The sequence below is a fragment of the Schistocerca cancellata genome, chromosome 10, assembly GCF_023864275.1.
Source record: "Schistocerca cancellata isolate TAMUIC-IGC-003103 chromosome 10, iqSchCanc2.1, whole genome shotgun sequence".
Classification (NCBI taxonomy): Eukaryota; Metazoa; Arthropoda; class Insecta; order Orthoptera; family Acrididae; genus Schistocerca; species Schistocerca cancellata.
The window spans coordinates 113,962,097-113,979,958 of NC_064635.1; the positions used below are offsets into that span (position 1 = coordinate 113,962,097).

At 39.9% G+C, this 17,862-nt stretch overlaps 1 protein-coding gene and 1 non-coding gene across 5 annotated transcripts in view; both read left to right on the plus strand.

Moving 5' to 3' along the window:
- LOC126106467 (ankyrin repeat and protein kinase domain-containing protein 1-like) overlaps nucleotides 1-17,862 on the plus strand; it is a 206,086-nt gene that overhangs the window by 124,384 nt on the left and 63,840 nt on the right. For all 4 annotated transcript variants that reach the window (XM_049912752.1, XM_049912751.1, XM_049912753.1 and 1 more), the window contains exon 7: nucleotides 11,893-11,979. In XM_049912752.1, the coding sequence (XP_049768709.1) occupies nucleotides 11,893-11,979 (87 nt within the window). The remainder of the gene's footprint in view (nucleotides 1-11,892; nucleotides 11,980-17,862) is intronic.
- On the plus strand, nucleotides 12,833-12,907 carry Trnat-ugu (transfer RNA threonine (anticodon UGU)). The gene has a single exon. It is a non-coding gene; the product is annotated as a tRNA-Thr (tRNA).

Below are 17,862 nucleotides of genomic sequence, written 5' to 3' on the forward strand. Positions count from 1 at the left end.
TCTCATCTGTGCAGTTCAGGAAAGCTGGTAGTGAGGGGAGGATCCAGATGTCGAGGGTTGTGCAGCAGCCATGGAAGTCAAGTATGTTAAGTGTGGCTGTATGTTGTGCCACAGGGTAGTCCAGTATCTTCTGGGTCACAGTTTGGCAGTGGCCATTCCTCCTCGTGGACTAGTCATACCAATATAAAAAGCTGAAAAATGGCTTTAGCAGAGCTGGTATATAATATGGCTGCTTTCACAGGTGGGTCTGCCTCTGATGGGGTAGGATAATCCTGTGACAGGACTGGAACAGGAAGTGCTGGGCGGGTGGATAGGGAAGGTCTTTTACCGTTATCTTCTCCAGAGATATGACCCCTGTGGCTTGGGGGTTGAGACTGGTACTAGTATAGTGATGGACTAGCATGTTGTGGAAGTTGGGTGGGTGGCAGAACACCATTTTAGAAGAGGAGGGAAGGAAGTCTCTCATTTTATGGCATGATGGTAGTAATAAAAGCCCTGGCAAAGAATGTGATTCAATTTTTCCAGTCTGTGGTGGAACTAGGTGATGAAAGGGGGACTGGTGTGGCTGATTATTTGGGGGTGGGGGATCGGGGGGTGGGGGGGGGGGGAGGGAGGATTGGAGGTGCATGGGGAAATGGAACAGGAGGTCTGTTTGCAGACAAGGTCTGGGGGATAGTGCCTGTCAGTGAAAGTCTCAATGAGAACCTCAGCATACTGGTCAAGGGATTTCTTGACACTGTAGATACAACATCCCCAGGTGACCAGGCTGTAAGGGAGGGATTTTTTGGTGTGTAAGGATAGACAACTGTCAAGATGCAGACACTGTTGTTGGAGGGAGGGGGGGGCGGTGATATGAACAGAGGCATGGATGGAGCTGTCAGAGAGTAGGTCAAAGCCATGGGAGGCTAGGAAGATCTCTTTTAGATGGCCATGGCCCATGAACAGATTGTCATAGGAGGGAGCCATGTGGGTGCCCATGGCTGTGCCACAGATTAGTTTGTATACCTTCCTTTTCAAGGAGAAGTAGTTAGATGTATGGGGAATGAGGTAGTGGATTTGGAGTGTGAAGGAAGTTGGGAAAAGTTGTATTAAATAGCGGTAAGACCATGGGCATGAGGGATGCTGCGGTATGGGGAAGTGGCATCAGCAGTGATGAGTAGGGATCCAGGAGGTAAAGGTTGAGGATGGTGGTGAGTCAGTCGAGGAGGTTAGATTACAAGCTATTGGTTGGCAGTTAGTCAATAGTGCTGAAATTCTGCCAGTGGGAGTGCAGTAACCAGCCACAATGGGGCACCCAGGATTGTTGGATTTGTGGATTTTGGGCAGCATGTATAAGGTCGGTGTGCAGGGTGTCATAGAGGTGAGGAGGGAAATGGATTCAGGGGAGAGACTCAGTGAAGAGCAGGGATTGGAGGTTATGTTGGATATAACTTGTCACTTTTATGGGAGAGAAGGAATCAGTGGAAGCAGGCTAACTTAAGGTCAGCATGATATGTTTCCATCCATTGCCTGTTTTAGCTACTAAGTGAGGTGACACCCTGTAACATTGTAGTACACACTGTGGAAGCCATTTTGATTATAGTGTGCAACTGGTCCCGCAAAAAAGAGCCAGGGCCAATTTCCTGTATAAATCTCGTGCCCCTAAGGCAGCCTGTAAGCTAACTGTCAGTCTTGTGCTTACAGCCCAAGCATCCCCTGCAAAAGAACCAAGTTGTATTTTGTGTATAGTAATATTCCCTGTAAATCTTTAAAACTGGCTACATGTATGGCTATGCTGAGGTACCGGAAAAATTAAATGGAGAGTGATTTTTGCATTTAGCAACTTTTTAAGTTATTTGTTTAAGGAGTCATTTGTTAGTGGAACATTTCCTGATTGGCTGAAATATGCTAAAGTTAAGCCTCCATATAACAAAGGGAATAAAAGAAGTGCCATAAACTTCCATCCAATTTCTCTTTTACCAGCATTCCAGAAAATTATTGAAAGGTAGTACACAGATGACTACTTATCCATCTGCCTACTGTGGAAGTTTGGATTTGTAAAGGGTTCTGATATTGAGAAGTTTATTTATATGTACAGCAGAATTCTCTTAATTTGTCAACAACAATAAATTATAAGCTACTGATATACTCTGTGATGTCTCTGTCAGGAGAATCCTCTTCGCATCTAGAAATAAACTTTCCGCAGACGAAAGGGGACGGGGCTATACGAGCTGAGCGGAGTAAAGCCGAACGGATGAATGCCAATCGCTGTCTGATTATGTGGTTGATTGGGTTTGCAAATGATCAGCATTGTTATAATTAACATAGATTCAGACTACCAGAATGGAAATAAACGACTATCAGGAATAACAGGTGAGGAAGATTATGTATTATCTTCTCGGTGTATTCAAGAAAATGAAATTTTGACAGAAAATTTTTGGTCAGATCACTACACTAGTAAGGACCAGTTGTACAGTCCCTGGCTAGCAGACGCATAAGTTCTATTCTATAAGTAACGTGGAAAATGTGTTGTACGAACACTTAATAATGCCTAACCGGAAAACAATCGCGGGATAACTAAACCTGTGATTCTGACAGGGTTAGTGAAATTAATCGGCGAACAAATATTGACAATGGCAGGAATAGCTGCAGAATTGGTGGTGACAATATTGTTTGTTAGAACAAGGAAGGAGAAGAAACGGGGACATAACCCAAATTATGAAAGAATAAGACGATTCCAAATTTATATAAAAATACCGTAATACTAGTTTTCGATCTCATGCTTGAGAAACAGGTGCTTATGAATGAAATGTGAAACTGTTTCCTAACATAAAGCTTTTTGCTTGTAATAGGCCTAATAGGCATTTGATATTGGTACTTCGTGAATTATATTCTGTCGTGTTATAAAAATGGCCTTAATGCCAAAACAGTCTCGTTTATTTGGTGTGTGTTACAAAATTCTGCCATATTAGAAAGGCCTATTTTGTTTTATCTAGCAGGCAGTGACAAAAATAGATGTAATCAGATCGAGAAACCACAACAGTCTTGGGTATTATTTGTGTTAACAGCTTTTTCAGTATTAGATAATGACATTTCGATTTTTCACGTAACAAAACTTTTGACAAACTTTGATGAGGCAATAGATTCTTTCGTAGAAAGGAAAGCACGCCATGTAAAGCTGCCGCAAGATTAGGGAGAAAAAAATGCTAGGAGCTAAGGGTTGAATAAATGTGTAATTTCTTGCTTATCTCTTGCCTTAATTAGTGTATGTATCCTATATTTAATTTTGTCACAAAAAACAGCAAGTTATTAGTTAATAGGCAATAAAGAGTTCATATTTTCTGAAGACTTCTTGTTCTCCTGTTCACAAATAATTCCATCCACTATCAATTTGCGATTTAAAAAAAAAAAAAGAAACGAAAAGAAAAGAGGGGCAGGCTGTCAAACCGGACGACTGGGAGCAGGAGAGGCACCACAGGACATTTCAATTTCCACTGTCCTGAGTATAGTTTGATGGCACCAATTACAAAATATACACATTTCAATTCCACAGAGTGAAATACAGTGCGTGCGGTAGAAGAATGTTTTATGAAGAGGCGTGGCATAGCGCTTTGGCATACTTAAGACCGAATAATATGTCTTACATTTCCTCGAACACACATGTTTTATGTTTCAGACTTTTAAGAAAGACGTGCGCTACAAGATGAACATATTTTTGAAAATTTGATTTTTTTAGTATTGACCCGGTTCGCAAATATCGTAGATCCGGGGCTGATGTGCAGAGCAGTCTGAATTATAGTGGGTAGTCTCCACGTGACCTGTGTTTCCATTTAGTGATTTTGCTGTTTCCCCCTCGTTTACTCTCGCATCAAATGAAAAAAAAAACAAAAAAAAAAAAAACAGATATGTGACCGGGAGCTATCAAGTACAAGTGAATTAAAATACATTCACATAATTACAGAAGGCTAAAATATGTCACTAGTTTCTGATTTTATTTTATTTCCACTTTTCTGACAGTCAAGCATTAATCGCTTTGCGGAACAATGAAGTTATTTTTGTCTGTTTGCTAAAGAAATTTGACTTTTATTAACCTTTTTCCACAGAGGTGGTCAGTGTATTTGAAACAAAATGCTTAATTCCAAAGTACTGGCTAGTTTCAACTGTTCACTGCATTTCAAGTACACGTTTTTGTTTTCTAGCATGTATCGAATTATGCCATAATAAAGAACCAAACATGATATAATACAGTACTGGTGCTCCTAGAAAATTTACATTCCGAAAACCACACTGAAAAGCTTAATATCAGGTCGAGGTCTACTTCATTGGGAATCTGGACATACGAATGTGCACTTTAAGTATGCACTTTAAATGTGCACATTTTAATGTGGTTCACGCAATTCCGATGCTCTTGGAGTATCCTCCGATATCTGGTTTCTTTTATGACATAATGTATGATCTTTCAATATTTTACACGTACGTATATACGGGCTTCCTACATCATGATAGCTGCACAAGCACAGGGTCACCTGTTATCTGCGCTCTCTGGCAACTGCTGAAACGAACCTATTTCTAACAGATCATGGGAAAATATTGTGAATAGTGGTTTGAAAGGCGTTAATTTCAAAGTAAATATCCTTTTACGTAAGTTGAACTATGTGCAAGAATGTACCATGAATTTATTAAATCACAGAGCGTTTGGCTCTCATTTAAAAGTCAACTCTTTGATGATGAGTCATTTAGAACAATTTTGAACCCTGAAGATCAGACATTTATGTCATTATTAAACATTTACTGGTACATTTGTGTGATATACCTTAAAGTGTAACATGCATGTAAAAGATGAACATTATACGCAAAAGCTTAGCTTCTCTTGCAGCTTATTAACCTTAGAGACCAATATTATATGTGAAAGCTTTGCTTTTCTTGTAGCAACACTACGTATATTAATTTAAAATATTAATTTTCCGTGTTTGTGTGTTCGTGCTATTTAACAGTGATGTTGCTGTTGGCTGACTACATCATGTGTCCTATGCTCTGAATATCCGCTGTTATCGGCTGGCGAGATTATGTGACATGAGCTATGACTGGCTTACAAAAGCGCATCGCAATCTCGATTTCAATGATTCGGAAAGTAACATGCGGTGTTTGGTGGAATTCCAATTTATACTTTCGTAATACGAAAATACGCAGCATACATGTTACTGCACATCAGAGATATTTCCAAAACGTGTCTTTTTCCCTGAGTTTTAGTTACTAAAGTGCCGGGAAATTCTACAACCTTGTATAAAACCACAACCATTCAAAGGATTGTTAAGGGAAAATATACTGTCACTTAACATGGGAGAAGCATGTTTTCACCTGGGAGAAAGTGTATTTTTAACCGAGAAATCCAGGAAAAATCCAGGAATTTTTTTCCCTTGTCCGCGTATACACCCTGTACTAGAACAACCATGACCCAGCCATTATCGTGCTGATTGGCATCATTGTTGCTAAGGGTAAAGTTCAAAACTGCACCACAAAAGACTGATGGCCTATGCAGGGTGACTTGTGCACCTACAAAGTTCTTGGTGTCAATGGCAATTTTGTCTATTGTTTTATACACTGTATTGTGGGTACACCTTCTCCTCCTATAGTAACATGGCATCTTCTGTGTGAGTGGTCCAGTGCTGTTGCTTGAGCGGTTGCATGAAGACTGAGCTTATCTATCTGTGCTTACAAATGTGACAAGTGCAGATGTGTGTTGCTAGAAGCAGAAATATTAAGAATGCGTCAGACTTCGTGCAGCCGCTGGAGCAACAGCATTGGACTGCTCACACAGAAGATGCCATGTTACTATAGGAGAAGAAGGTGTACCTGCCCTACAGTGTATAAAGCAATAGATAATATTGCTATTGACACCAAGAACTTTGTAGATGCACAACTCATCCTGCATGGGCCATCAGTCTTTTGTGGTGGAGTTTTGAAGTTTACCCGTAGCAACAATGATGCCAATCTGCTTGGTAATGGCTGGGTCACAGTTGTTCTAGTACATGGACCTAAAGTTGATAAAGTGGTAGGACTGGAATCGTTAAACAGCCATGACATCATAGCATATTGGAAATTTCAGTTCACAGAGGTCTACATTAGAGATATGGGTAAATTGTATTACTGTCTTCGATGCCATTGGTTCAACAGCTTTTCTGAACTGCATATACGGTAGTTATCCGTACAGCACATTCTCCATTCCCAATATCGTCCTGGCCTCAATATATGGTAACCTACTGTCACCACACCCTCCACACAAGTTACTGCCCCCCGCTGTATCACCTCCTCCCAATTCCCTCACCCTCATTGTGTGCCACTCTCTGCCAATGCACCCACCAGTCTTTTCCCCTCCTCTTCTTTTGTCTTCTTCCACTTGCTGCCTCCCCCCCCCCCCCCCCCACTCCTCTTCCCATCAGCCTCCTGACGCTGCTCCTGGCAGGTTTTTCATGCCACACACTCCAACAGGCAGCACTGATATCTCTCCTCTCAGCTGTACCCCTCTGTCTCTCACACTTCTCCACTCCAGATTGGTGCATGATGAGGTGTGCCTGCTTGTTTGTGTGTGTGTGTTTGTTTGTTCTCCTTTCTGAAGAAGGCTTTGGTCAAAAGTTCACATATGTAACAGTCTTTCTGTTGTGCGTGTCTGCAGCTCAACATGTCATCTTTACTGTTAGTAACAATCTATCATTTTCATAATATTGTCGATATTCCAAACTGGACTTTCTCTTGTATGACTTTGTTTTGTTAATGTATAACTAATACAATCAGAAATCACAAGTTATAAGGCTATATTTAAGTAAGTAACACTCAGAAGTTGTTTAGTTTTCTGCCAAGTGGATGGATGCTATGTAACTGAAAGCTGTATTGTGGCTTGACTACATAACACCTTCACACAGACAAATTTACTGTAAGTAGCACATTGATATTATGTATCAGAATTTCTGTTACAATTTGATAATGATGTATTCAAGTGCTTACTGGGCACTCGGGTATTCAAAATTGCCCATGTACAAAATCTGCGTGTGTCAGTCTTACGTGCAGGAACTTTAGTGCGGGTTCTTAATATCCAAATGTGAAACATAAATTTAAATCTGACATCTGTGTCATGGATCTACTCTATTTCTGTAAATATCAATATGATTTGCCTTAATTTGTGGACTGTTATCCTTTTGCATTTACAACCAGATTAAGAACAGCACCATTGTTTTGTTGAGTACACATTGTTGTTGAACAACAATAATATAAACGTAGGCCAGATGTGACTTGAATTCAAAGAAATAGTTTTGGCAGCAACTGAGAGATTTATACCAAATAAATTAACAAACAATGGAGCTGATCCTCTTTGGTACACAAAATGGGTCAGAACACTGTTGCAGAAACAACGAAAAAAACATTCCAAATTTAAACAGATGCAAAATCGGCAATTTTTACAGAAGCTCGAAATTTAGTTTGGACTTAAATGCAAGATGCTTATAACAGTTTCAACAATGAAACTTTGCCTCAAAACTTGTCAGAAAATCCAAAGAGATTCTGGTTGCATGTGAAGTATGTTAGCGGCAAGTAACAATCAATGCCTTCTCTGCACAATAGCAAAGGAGATACTATCAAAGACAGTGCTGCCAAAGCAGAGTTACTAAACACAGCCTTCTAAAATGACTTCACAAAATAAGGCAAAGTAAATATTCCAGAGTTTGAATCAAGAACAGCTGCCAACACGAGTAATGTAGAAGTAAATATCCTCAGAGTAGTGAAGCAACTTTAATCATTTAATAGAAGCAAGTCTTCTGGTCCAGACTGTATTCCAGTTAGGTTCCTTTCAGAGTATGCTGATGCATTGTATCCTTACTTAACGGTTATCATCTGATGAAGATCTGTACCCAAAGACTGGAAAGTTGCACAGGTCACACCAGTATTCAAGAAAGGTAGTAGTAGTAATCCACTAAATTACAGGCCAATATCATTAACATTGATATGCAGCAGGATTCCAAAACATATATTGTGTTTGAAAATTATGAATTACCTAGAAGAAAATGGTCTATTGACACTCAGTCAACATGGGCTTAGAAAACATCGTTCTTGGGAATCACAACTAGCTCTTTATTCGTGTGAAGTGTTGAGTGCTATTGACAAGGGATTTCAAAAAAATGGCTCTGAGCACTATGGGACTCAACTGCTGAGGTCATTAGTCCCCTAGAACTTAGAACTAGTTAAACCTAACTAACCTAAGGACATCACAAACATCCATGCCCGAGGCAGGATTCGAACCTGCGACCGTAGCGGTCTTGCGGTTCCAGGCTGCAGCGCCTTTAACCGCATGGCCACTTCGGCCGGCTAAGGGATTTCAGATCAATTCCGTATTTCTGGATTTCCAGAAGGCTTTTGACACTGTACCTCACAAGCAGCTTTTAGTGAAATTGCATGATTATGGAATATCGTCTCAGTTATGTGACTGGATTTGTGATTTCCTGTCAGAGAGATCACAGTTTGTAGTAATTGATGGAAACTCATTGAGTAAAACAGAAGTGATTTCTGGCATTCTCCAAGGTAGTGTTATAGGCCCTTCACTGTTCCTTATCTATATAAACGATTTTGGAGACAATCTGATCAGCCGTCTTACGTTGTTTGCAGATGATGCTGTCATTTATCGACTAATAAGTCATCATAAGATCAAAAGAAATTGCAAAATGATTTAGAAAAGATATCTGAATGGTGCAAAAATTGGCAGTTGATGCTAAATAACAAAAAGTGTGAGGTCATCTTCACAAGTGCTAAAAGGAAGCCATTAATTTTTGGTTACATGATAAATCAGTCAAATCTAAAGGCCATAAATTCAACTAAATACTTAGGAATTACAATTATGAACAACTTAAATTGGAAGGAAAACGTAGAAAATGTTGTGGGGAAGGCTAACCAAAGACTGCATTTTATTCGCAGGACACTTAGAAAATGTAACAGATCTACTAAGGAGACTGCTTACACTACTCTTGTCCATCCTCTTTTAGAATACTGCTGCACAGTTTGGGATCCTTACCAGATAGGACTGACAGAGTACATCAAAAAAATACGAAGAAGGGCTGCACGTTTTCTATTATCGCGAAATATGGGAGAAAGTGTCACTGATATGATGCAGGATTTGGGCTGGACATCATTAAAAGAAAGGTGTTTTTCGTTGTGACAGAATCTTCTCACGAAATTCCAATCAGCAACTTTCTCTTCCGAATGCAAAAACATTTTGTTGACACTGACCTATGGAAATGATCACCATGATAAAATAAAGGGAATCAGAGCTCGTACGGGAAGATATAGGTGTTCATTCTTTCCGCACGCTATATGAGATTGGAATAATAGGGAATTGTGAAGGTGGTTCAATGAACCCTCTGCCAGGCACATAAATGTGATTTGCAGAGTATCCATGTGGATGTAGATGTAGATATAGAACTGACATGCATTGCATGTCAGTAGTTTTGTTTGGCAGCATGGAAATATCACAAACAGTTTTTTACCTGTTGACAGCGAGCTATACTGTTATTCAATAAATTCACCATTATCAGCGTATATAACTTCCAGTACAATGCTCTTAATTGAAGTTTTTTAATTAAATCCCACACACTTCAGATTGTTTAATATTTACAGTTCAGGTGTAACAGAAGATGAATTATGTTGTTGGTATCAATGACAGGATCCAGAGATTTGGAGCATTCACATATAGGGAACTACACAAGACTACATTGAGGATGAAAATTACTGTTTTAATTATCTCTGTGCAAGGAATAGCAGTTATTGAGTTGTTTTGTGTAAAACTTTGATTTTACTTTATCTATACAGAGTTCTGTTCAACTTATATGCTGTAGCATAAAAATCAAGTTAAATTGCTTCACTCTCCTGAGTCACTTATTAATATTGCTCACTGATAAAATTGCAGAGACAGAAAGGTCGACTGGTCTGTACCTTCGGGAGTTTGAGATCTCAGAAGAGGAAGATGAAAAGAATAATGCAGTTAAAAAGTACAAAGAAAGAAAAAAGTAAAAACTGAATGGTTAGTAGAAAAGGAAAAAAAAAAAAAAAAATGGCCTGGCGCGAGTAGGACTCACACACTCTGAGATTTCCATACAAAGTTAATTATGTATATAGGTAGTTCGTCCATCCCAGGAACCAAGAATCTTGATGATTTTGCATGTTATCAACATTGAAACTGGTGAGATATCAGTCTTTGGAATTCCGAGATTTCGAGAATGTTTCAAGTCTGAAGTCTGATAACAAATGTGAAAAGAAATATTTTCTTGTGTGATTTAATTACAGCTAAACACTTCTTGAAGCCAAATCTCATGATTCTAGGTCAATGGGAAGTATCTTATGGGATTTAATGAGTGACTACAAGTATCAAAATATGTGACATAAATAGGTGTATCTTTCGATTGCATTAGCTTAGAAGCTTACATTTATTTCACTATCAAAGGAGTATAGACCTTAGTGTGTGCCATAAATTTCAACTTTATGTGTCTACATTTCCTGAGAAAAAGAGTTTTTGACAGTTGGACAACCATAGACAGACTGACAACAAAGTGATCTTATTAGGATCCCATTTTTACTTACTGAGATATGAAACTCTAAAAAAAAGAATAAAAGAAAGAAAGGATCCAGGTACGAGCTAAAAAATAAATAATAAATAAGGCCAGATTCTAAAAAACACAGTGTGGGAAAGGGGGCATTAGTGTTTAGCTAATAGAAATTATGTCTAGGAGAGTTGCTGGATGGAAGATGTGATGGAGAAAAAGCTGCTGCCTCCAGCATTCAGGGCAGCTAACTCTTAGTGGGAGGGTCTAAAAGACCTCAGTGGTGCAGCAGGCATTTGAGTCATGCTGTAGAGCAAGATGAGCTACTGAGTATGATATCCACAAAGCAGACAGTTTGTCTAATTCCGTTCTTGCTTCCTGCTGGTTTGGCAGTGGTCATCCTCCCATAAAAAACAGTCCAATGAACATACCAACCAGTGAATGATGTGAGCTCTTCCACTTACTCCTCTGCCTTTAATGTTGTGCAATATGTTAACGGAGTAGGAGGTAGTAGATGAGTGCAGGGGACAAGGTTCTCAAGGGAATCATTACAGAAATAGGAAGCTTAAAGTAGGAGATGTGTTATGGGACTGTAATTTCAGACCTTGACTTGAAAATTTTCTTGCCCAGTAGGGTAATCTAATGATTCATTTGAAGCATATAGAGGTATTGAGTGGATGAGAGGTATTGAGTGATGAGTGGAGAACGTGGATGAGAGGTATTGAGTGATGAGTGGAGAACGCTTCTTTTGCCTGAAGTTGGGACAATGCTATTCAAAGGGATGGATGAAGAAATTGCTTGAGAGAAGGTCAGTATGTTGAGGACTTGATTGGAGTAGATGTAAATACTGTGGATACCTAGTCTGTAAGGTACATAGTGGTTTTATTGCATGGAAGGAGATGACAACTGTTGAAGTGGAGCTAGCATTGCCTGCTGGTTGTTTTTGTGTTTTCATGTAAACAGCTTTTTCCCTATAACTCATGTTCTTGGTAAATGTATCTGCTCAACACTAAATTCCTCCATTTTCCAGCTTCCTCAACCATTTCCTCATTCTTCCCTGAGAAGAAATCTGTTGTGGAAAATAGGAGTGGTGTGTTCTGTTTTAAGCATTACTTTTGGCTGTACATAGGATTAACCCTCCTGAAATAAATGCCTGCCCGAATCTGTGTTTTTGTAATTTTAACAAATAGTTAATCTTTTTGTCTCTCTCACTTTATTTTACTTTTTGAGGTATTTTCTGTTTATGTTTAAAATTACTTATTATATGCAATCTTCGAGCATTTCTTTACATCTGCTAATGCCTCCTCTTTTTTTTTTTTTTTTTTTTTTTTTGCAGGATTGTTGAACTCATCATAAAGGCAACAGAGATGGAAAAAGTGGCACTGTGCAAAAATCCTTTAATAAATGCAATTGAAAGCATGCAGTAAGTTTCTATCAAGTTTGTGATTCTACATTGATATAATTTGTGTTTTATTTATGTCATTAAACATTTGTATTTCAGCACGTAATGAGTAAGACTGGGTGTGCTGTCTGAGCAAATTACAGGCCAGATGAAATGCTTCTCATGTGATAAGCCCTGTGTTAGCTGTAGCGAAAGAACAGTTACCATCTTAGTATATATATAGTTAAGGCTCACTGACCACTTGACCATCTTCTTCTACTGTGCGAATCCACAAACAGTGCCCGAACTCTTATGGGAATCGGCAACGTGCCACGAGTAATGAGTATAATGGGCGGGGGCACTATGAATGTAGTGTGGGAAAATACGTTGAGAATGTGGGTTTCGCGGGAGGCGTGCCAGAGATAAATCCCTGCGGTTGCGCTATCCTCTGTGCCCTCGGTGGCTCAGATGGATAGAGCATCTGCCATGTAAGTAGGAGATCCCGGGTTCGAGTCTCGGTCGGGGCACACATTTTCATCTGTCCCTGTTGACGTATGTCAACGCCTGTAAGCAGCTGAGGGTGTTGATTTCATTGTAATTTCATTCTAACGAGCTGCATGGTCACCAATGGTATCTGTTCTTTCGGACATGTCTGAAAGAACAGGTACCTTCTTAGTATATATATAGTTAAGGCTCACCGGCCACTTGACCATCTTCTTCTTCTGTACGAATGCACAAACAGTGCCCGAACTCTTACAGGAATCAGCAACGCGCTACGAGTAATGAGTATAATGGCCGGGGGCACTACGAATGTAGTGTGGGACAATACATTGAGAATGTGGGTTTCGCGGGAGATGTACCAGAGATAAATCCCTGCAGTCGCGCTATCCTCTGTGCCTTCGGTGGCTCAGATGGATAGAGCGTCTGCCATGTAAGCAGGAGATCCCGGGTTCGAGTCCCGGTCGGGGCACACATTTTCATCTGTCCTCGTTGACGTACGTCAATGCCTGTAAGCAGCTAAGGGCGTTCATTTCATTGTAATTTCAATCATCTTGTTTTTGAACAGAAATTCTTAAGGAAGATCTTTGGTCCAGTACAAGATGAGATCACTGGGAATGGAGGATCAGACACAATTGTGAACTAGACAAAATGTACAATAGACCAAACATTGTAGGACTGATGAAAACCAAGTGCCTTGTGTAGGCAAGACATGTCAGTTGGATGGATAAATGCTGATGGTCTTTGAAAGCTATGGATTATACTCCATGTGAAAAACGCCCACTAGGAAGATCAAAGAAGAGATGGAGGGATGGAACCCATGAGGACTTGCTGCAGATTGGAATAGAGAATGATTGGTGCCAGGAGGCACAAAACAGAACCCAGTGGAGGAGGAACCTTTTAGCAGCATGCAGTCCTCTGGGCCTGATCATGTAAAGAAAATTAAAGTAAAGTAAGTAAGTAAGGTTGTGAATTTATACGTTTCCACTGGTCACTTTGCTCCTTGATCTCAGGTGACAGGATTGCAGTCTAGAATTGTAACTGAATATAAGACCAGTTGTACAGATAGGAAAATGTAGATTTTCTGGGTATCACCTGTATCTTCAGCCATCTTGTGCAAAAATTAATTATTCTCAGTGAGTCTAAGAACATTGATACGATTGTAGACTGAAAGGTAATGCAAACATGTGTGTAGAACACAAACAAGAGTTATTGGGAAGATCAGGTAAAAAGTGCATTAAAATAAAATTCTCAAGCTTCAAAATCTTTTTTTTTTTTTTTTTTTTTTTTTTTTTTTTTTTTTTTTTTTTTTTTTTTTTTTCCTCGCACAGTCACTGTTAATACTAATGCATTTCTCACAACATGTGACAAGATTTTTCATTCAATCACTGAAAAATACTTCCAACTTTTCTCAGATCCAAGACTTGACAGTTGCCTTCCTCTCATTATCAGAAGTGTAACAATTACACTCTAGCTCTCCCTTGGGTAGAGGAAAAAAGTAAGTACTGCAAGCTGCAAGATCAAGGGCGTAAGGTGTGGAATCAGTTCAAACTTCAGGTTTCATAGTGGCTCTTCAGTTGTGCATAATGTGAGTGGACGAGTGTTGTCATGTTGCAAGATTATTGGCACCAGATTTCCTCTGACATGACAAACTTGAGGTTGGAGATGTTTGAAGCTCTGCATACTGAGACTAATTTAATGTTGCCCATGTGCCAGGTAATCAGTTACATAAACTCGGTGAACATCATAAAATACAGTCAAAAAGAATTTTTCACATGGATGGTTGTGATTTGAACTTTTTCACCTGAGGAGAAAATGAATGTCTCAGTATTAAAAAAGAAGTCATCTTTTTCATCACTGTAGCACTGCAAAAGTTGCTTGCAGCATTCTAATCGACACTGTTTGTTCTCGTCTGTAAGATGGTGTTTTACCCATGATGCAATGGTTTTATGATATCCTAGTTGTTCACTAATGAAGCTGACAGATTCCTCTGATATTCTGATATAGTTTGCAATACACTTGTGAATGATCATCAATATGTTCATTGTCATGATCAAATGTGTGCTGTTTATTTAATCATCAGTTGTGGCTTCTCCATGCTCACCACCATGAAATTTTATTACCCCTCAATTTACAGTAGACCTATCATCAGCATTGTCACCATAAACAGCCTTTAAATGATGATGAATATCACTAGGAGTCACTTTTTCAACAGTTAAAAGCCTAATAACAATACATTGTTTAACTTGTGTTAGAACACATCTCTATACTTTCACTATACAAAATACACTGGATGAACATGACATCTTCAAACTGCACACACGTGAAGAGGGGGAAGTTACCTTCAAATGACACCTGACATCTTTTTCAAGAGATTTACACCACATTCTGCAAATGCGTGCAGCACTTTTCAGGCTGCTCTTGAACTTTATTTTTGGAGCATGAGTTGGAATAGTAGGAACGTTAATAAGAATACTCATTCGGGCTGAACTTGTGCAACCTGTTTTGCTAATTGGAGTTCTTAATCATGGTGGTTAGCCACCTAATGACATAATATGGATTGCCCAGATGCAGCTGCGACAGTTCCAATGCTGTTTTAGTTCAGTGGGCTTTTGGAATGGGTTCAAGGAGCTGCTGAACCCAATGGCTCATAACTTTTGCAATCTTCAAAATGTTGTGTGAGATTTCTGCTTTGTTTCACCATATTGTAATGCCACTTTTTTAGCAGCAGAGCCTCCACTTCTTGCAGTTCACACTCATTTATAGAGAGAGGATCTGTCACTTTGCTTCTGTCATTCAGACTTGTCTTACCACTCTGGAAGCAATTTTGCCACAAGACCCCTCTGTCATATGCCAGTACTGTGTTGTATATTTCCACCAACTCACTGTGGATTGTTGCAGCTTTGTTCCCCTTTGTAGCAGAGAATGTATTACCACAAAATATTCACATTTTTGACATGCCACACCTAGACATTCACACACATTGTCACACTGCTTCTGGGACTCGGGGATTCGTGCTTGCCTCGGATTGAATCCATCTGGCAGATTAATAGTGATGGTCCATGTGCTGGCTAGCCCAGTTGTGGGTTTTAGTTGGTTTCACACATCCGTTTAAGTGAATACTTGCCTGGTACACATGTCCCACCCCAGTTATATGATTCACAAGCATTTTGGAAATGTTCTTACACTTTCACATGGGTTAACATTACTCAGACAGGTGGGTACACAAAGTGGGACAGAAGGGATGGCGACAGGAAGAGCATCAAGCCACCCTCTGACACTTATGTCACCAGATCCATATTAACATGCTGACTGCTTCACGATAAGAGATAAAGAAGGAAGAACAAAAAGAAGAAGAAGAGAGAAATACATTTTGTCAAAGTGATGTGCTGTTTAGTTTTTCCTCCTCCAGCAGCATGATGTGGTACTGTAGCAATGTACCAGAACTGCAGATATGTACAGGCAGCTAAGCAACAAACTAATCACATAATTTTATGCTCTCATGGTGATAATTAAAGTTTTTTGAGTCCCCCTGATAGTGCTAGGGGTATTTATACACTGCAAGACAGAAAAAATGACACACCATGAAGGAATTGTGCAAATGTGATGAATATCAATAGATGTGATCTACATGTACAGGCCAACAAATGATTACAATTTTAGAAAAAAATGGATGATGTATTCAAGAGAGAGAACTTCTCAAATTGAGCAAGTCAGTAATGCATGGTCCACCTCTGGCCTCGATGCAAGCTGTTGTTTGGCATGGCATTGATTGACGGAGTTGTTGGATGTCCTCCTGAGGGATATTGTGCCAAGCTCTGTTCAATTAATGTATTTGATAATCAAAATCCCAAGTTAGTTGGAGGACCCTGTTCATAATGCTCAAAACATTCACAATTTGGGGGAGATCGAGTGGCCTTGCTGGCCAAGGTAGAGTTTGGCTATCACAGTGACAAGCAGTAGAACCTCCCACCGGGTGTGGACAGGCATTATCTTGCTGAAATGTAAGCCCAGGATGGCTTGCCGTGAAGGGCAACAAAATGTTGCACAATATGTCATCAGTGTACTGCTGTCCTGTAAGGGTGCTACAGATGACAACGCAACACAGCAGCACATTGAAGATATTCTATGCCATTTTGTTGTCCTTCATGGCAAGCTATCCTGGGCTTACATTTCAGCAAGATAATGCCAACCCACATGGGGGAGAGTTTCTACTGCTTGTCTTTGTGCTTGCCAAACACTACCTTGGCCAGCAGGTCTCTCCCTGCTTGCAGATTTTGATGATCTAACGCACCAGTTGGACAGAATTTGGCGTGATATCCTTCAGGAGGAAATCCAACAATTCTATCAGTCAATCGTGTGACCTAACATCTGTTTTACCTTTGCTCAAAACTTGCCTTCTTCCAGTGTTTTTTCTGCTCCTTGATGCAGTTCATCTTCTGTGCAGGAGGCTGCACACAGTTGGCATGGAAGTCTATGACGAATAATTTGGTCATCCCCACAGTCATACTGAATATCATCTTGATCAATGTAGCTCTGTATTGCCAAATTAACCTTTGATCTGCCAACTCCAAATCACAGCTGTTCAGTCACTTCCAAGTTGTCCATGACTCGTCACAGCCAGGAGGTAGAGTTTCTGAAACCCATTCACAGCCAAGGAGAATGTAGGTTGTAACACACCATAGTTGTAACCTAGCTTTTTCAGCAGTGGTTGCGAGTGCCATAAATATTCTAAGAACACTCATCCAGTCATTGTGGGAGCAGTACTTGCCCATACAGTTGATGCAGTCTCTCCAGCTGCATTTTCTGTCTTTCATCATTCGTGGCGATTTCTCTTCAAACAGGAGGTGGTTCTAATCCTATGAGTTGGTAAAGCCATTTGACTGGACTGGATTTCGAGCAAACTGTTATAATTCTGCATTGGATCTGTGGCCACCTGTTTGGCATATCCTAATGTGTACCAAAAAGAACATCCATACTCTGCCACAGAATAGCATAGTGACATTGCAAAGGTTTGTAGAGTTTCAACTACCACACTGTGATCTTGCCAGTATCCATAGAAGATTGTTGCTGGTGGAAACTTTTGACTTGCTGTTCGTGCAGTGCTTCTCGAAAGTGGGGAAATGTTTGATATTGCCTTCTGAACAACACAGGCAATGCAATATCATATTTATCCGCGGACACTGGGCAAGTAACTTTCAATTAAAATGTCTCCCCTGTACAGGATTATACATAATGAACGTATGAGTGCACATTGTAGACACGTGTTTGACATCACGTGGAAGTTTGGGTCTGGCTGTGAGCCATGCTCAGATAGCCTAAGGTAAGATGACCGCTAGTGATATGCAGAAAATCCAGGTTCGAGTCCCAGATGGGCACAAATTTTCATTGTTGTCATTCCATTATAAAGCAGACGATTGTCCATAT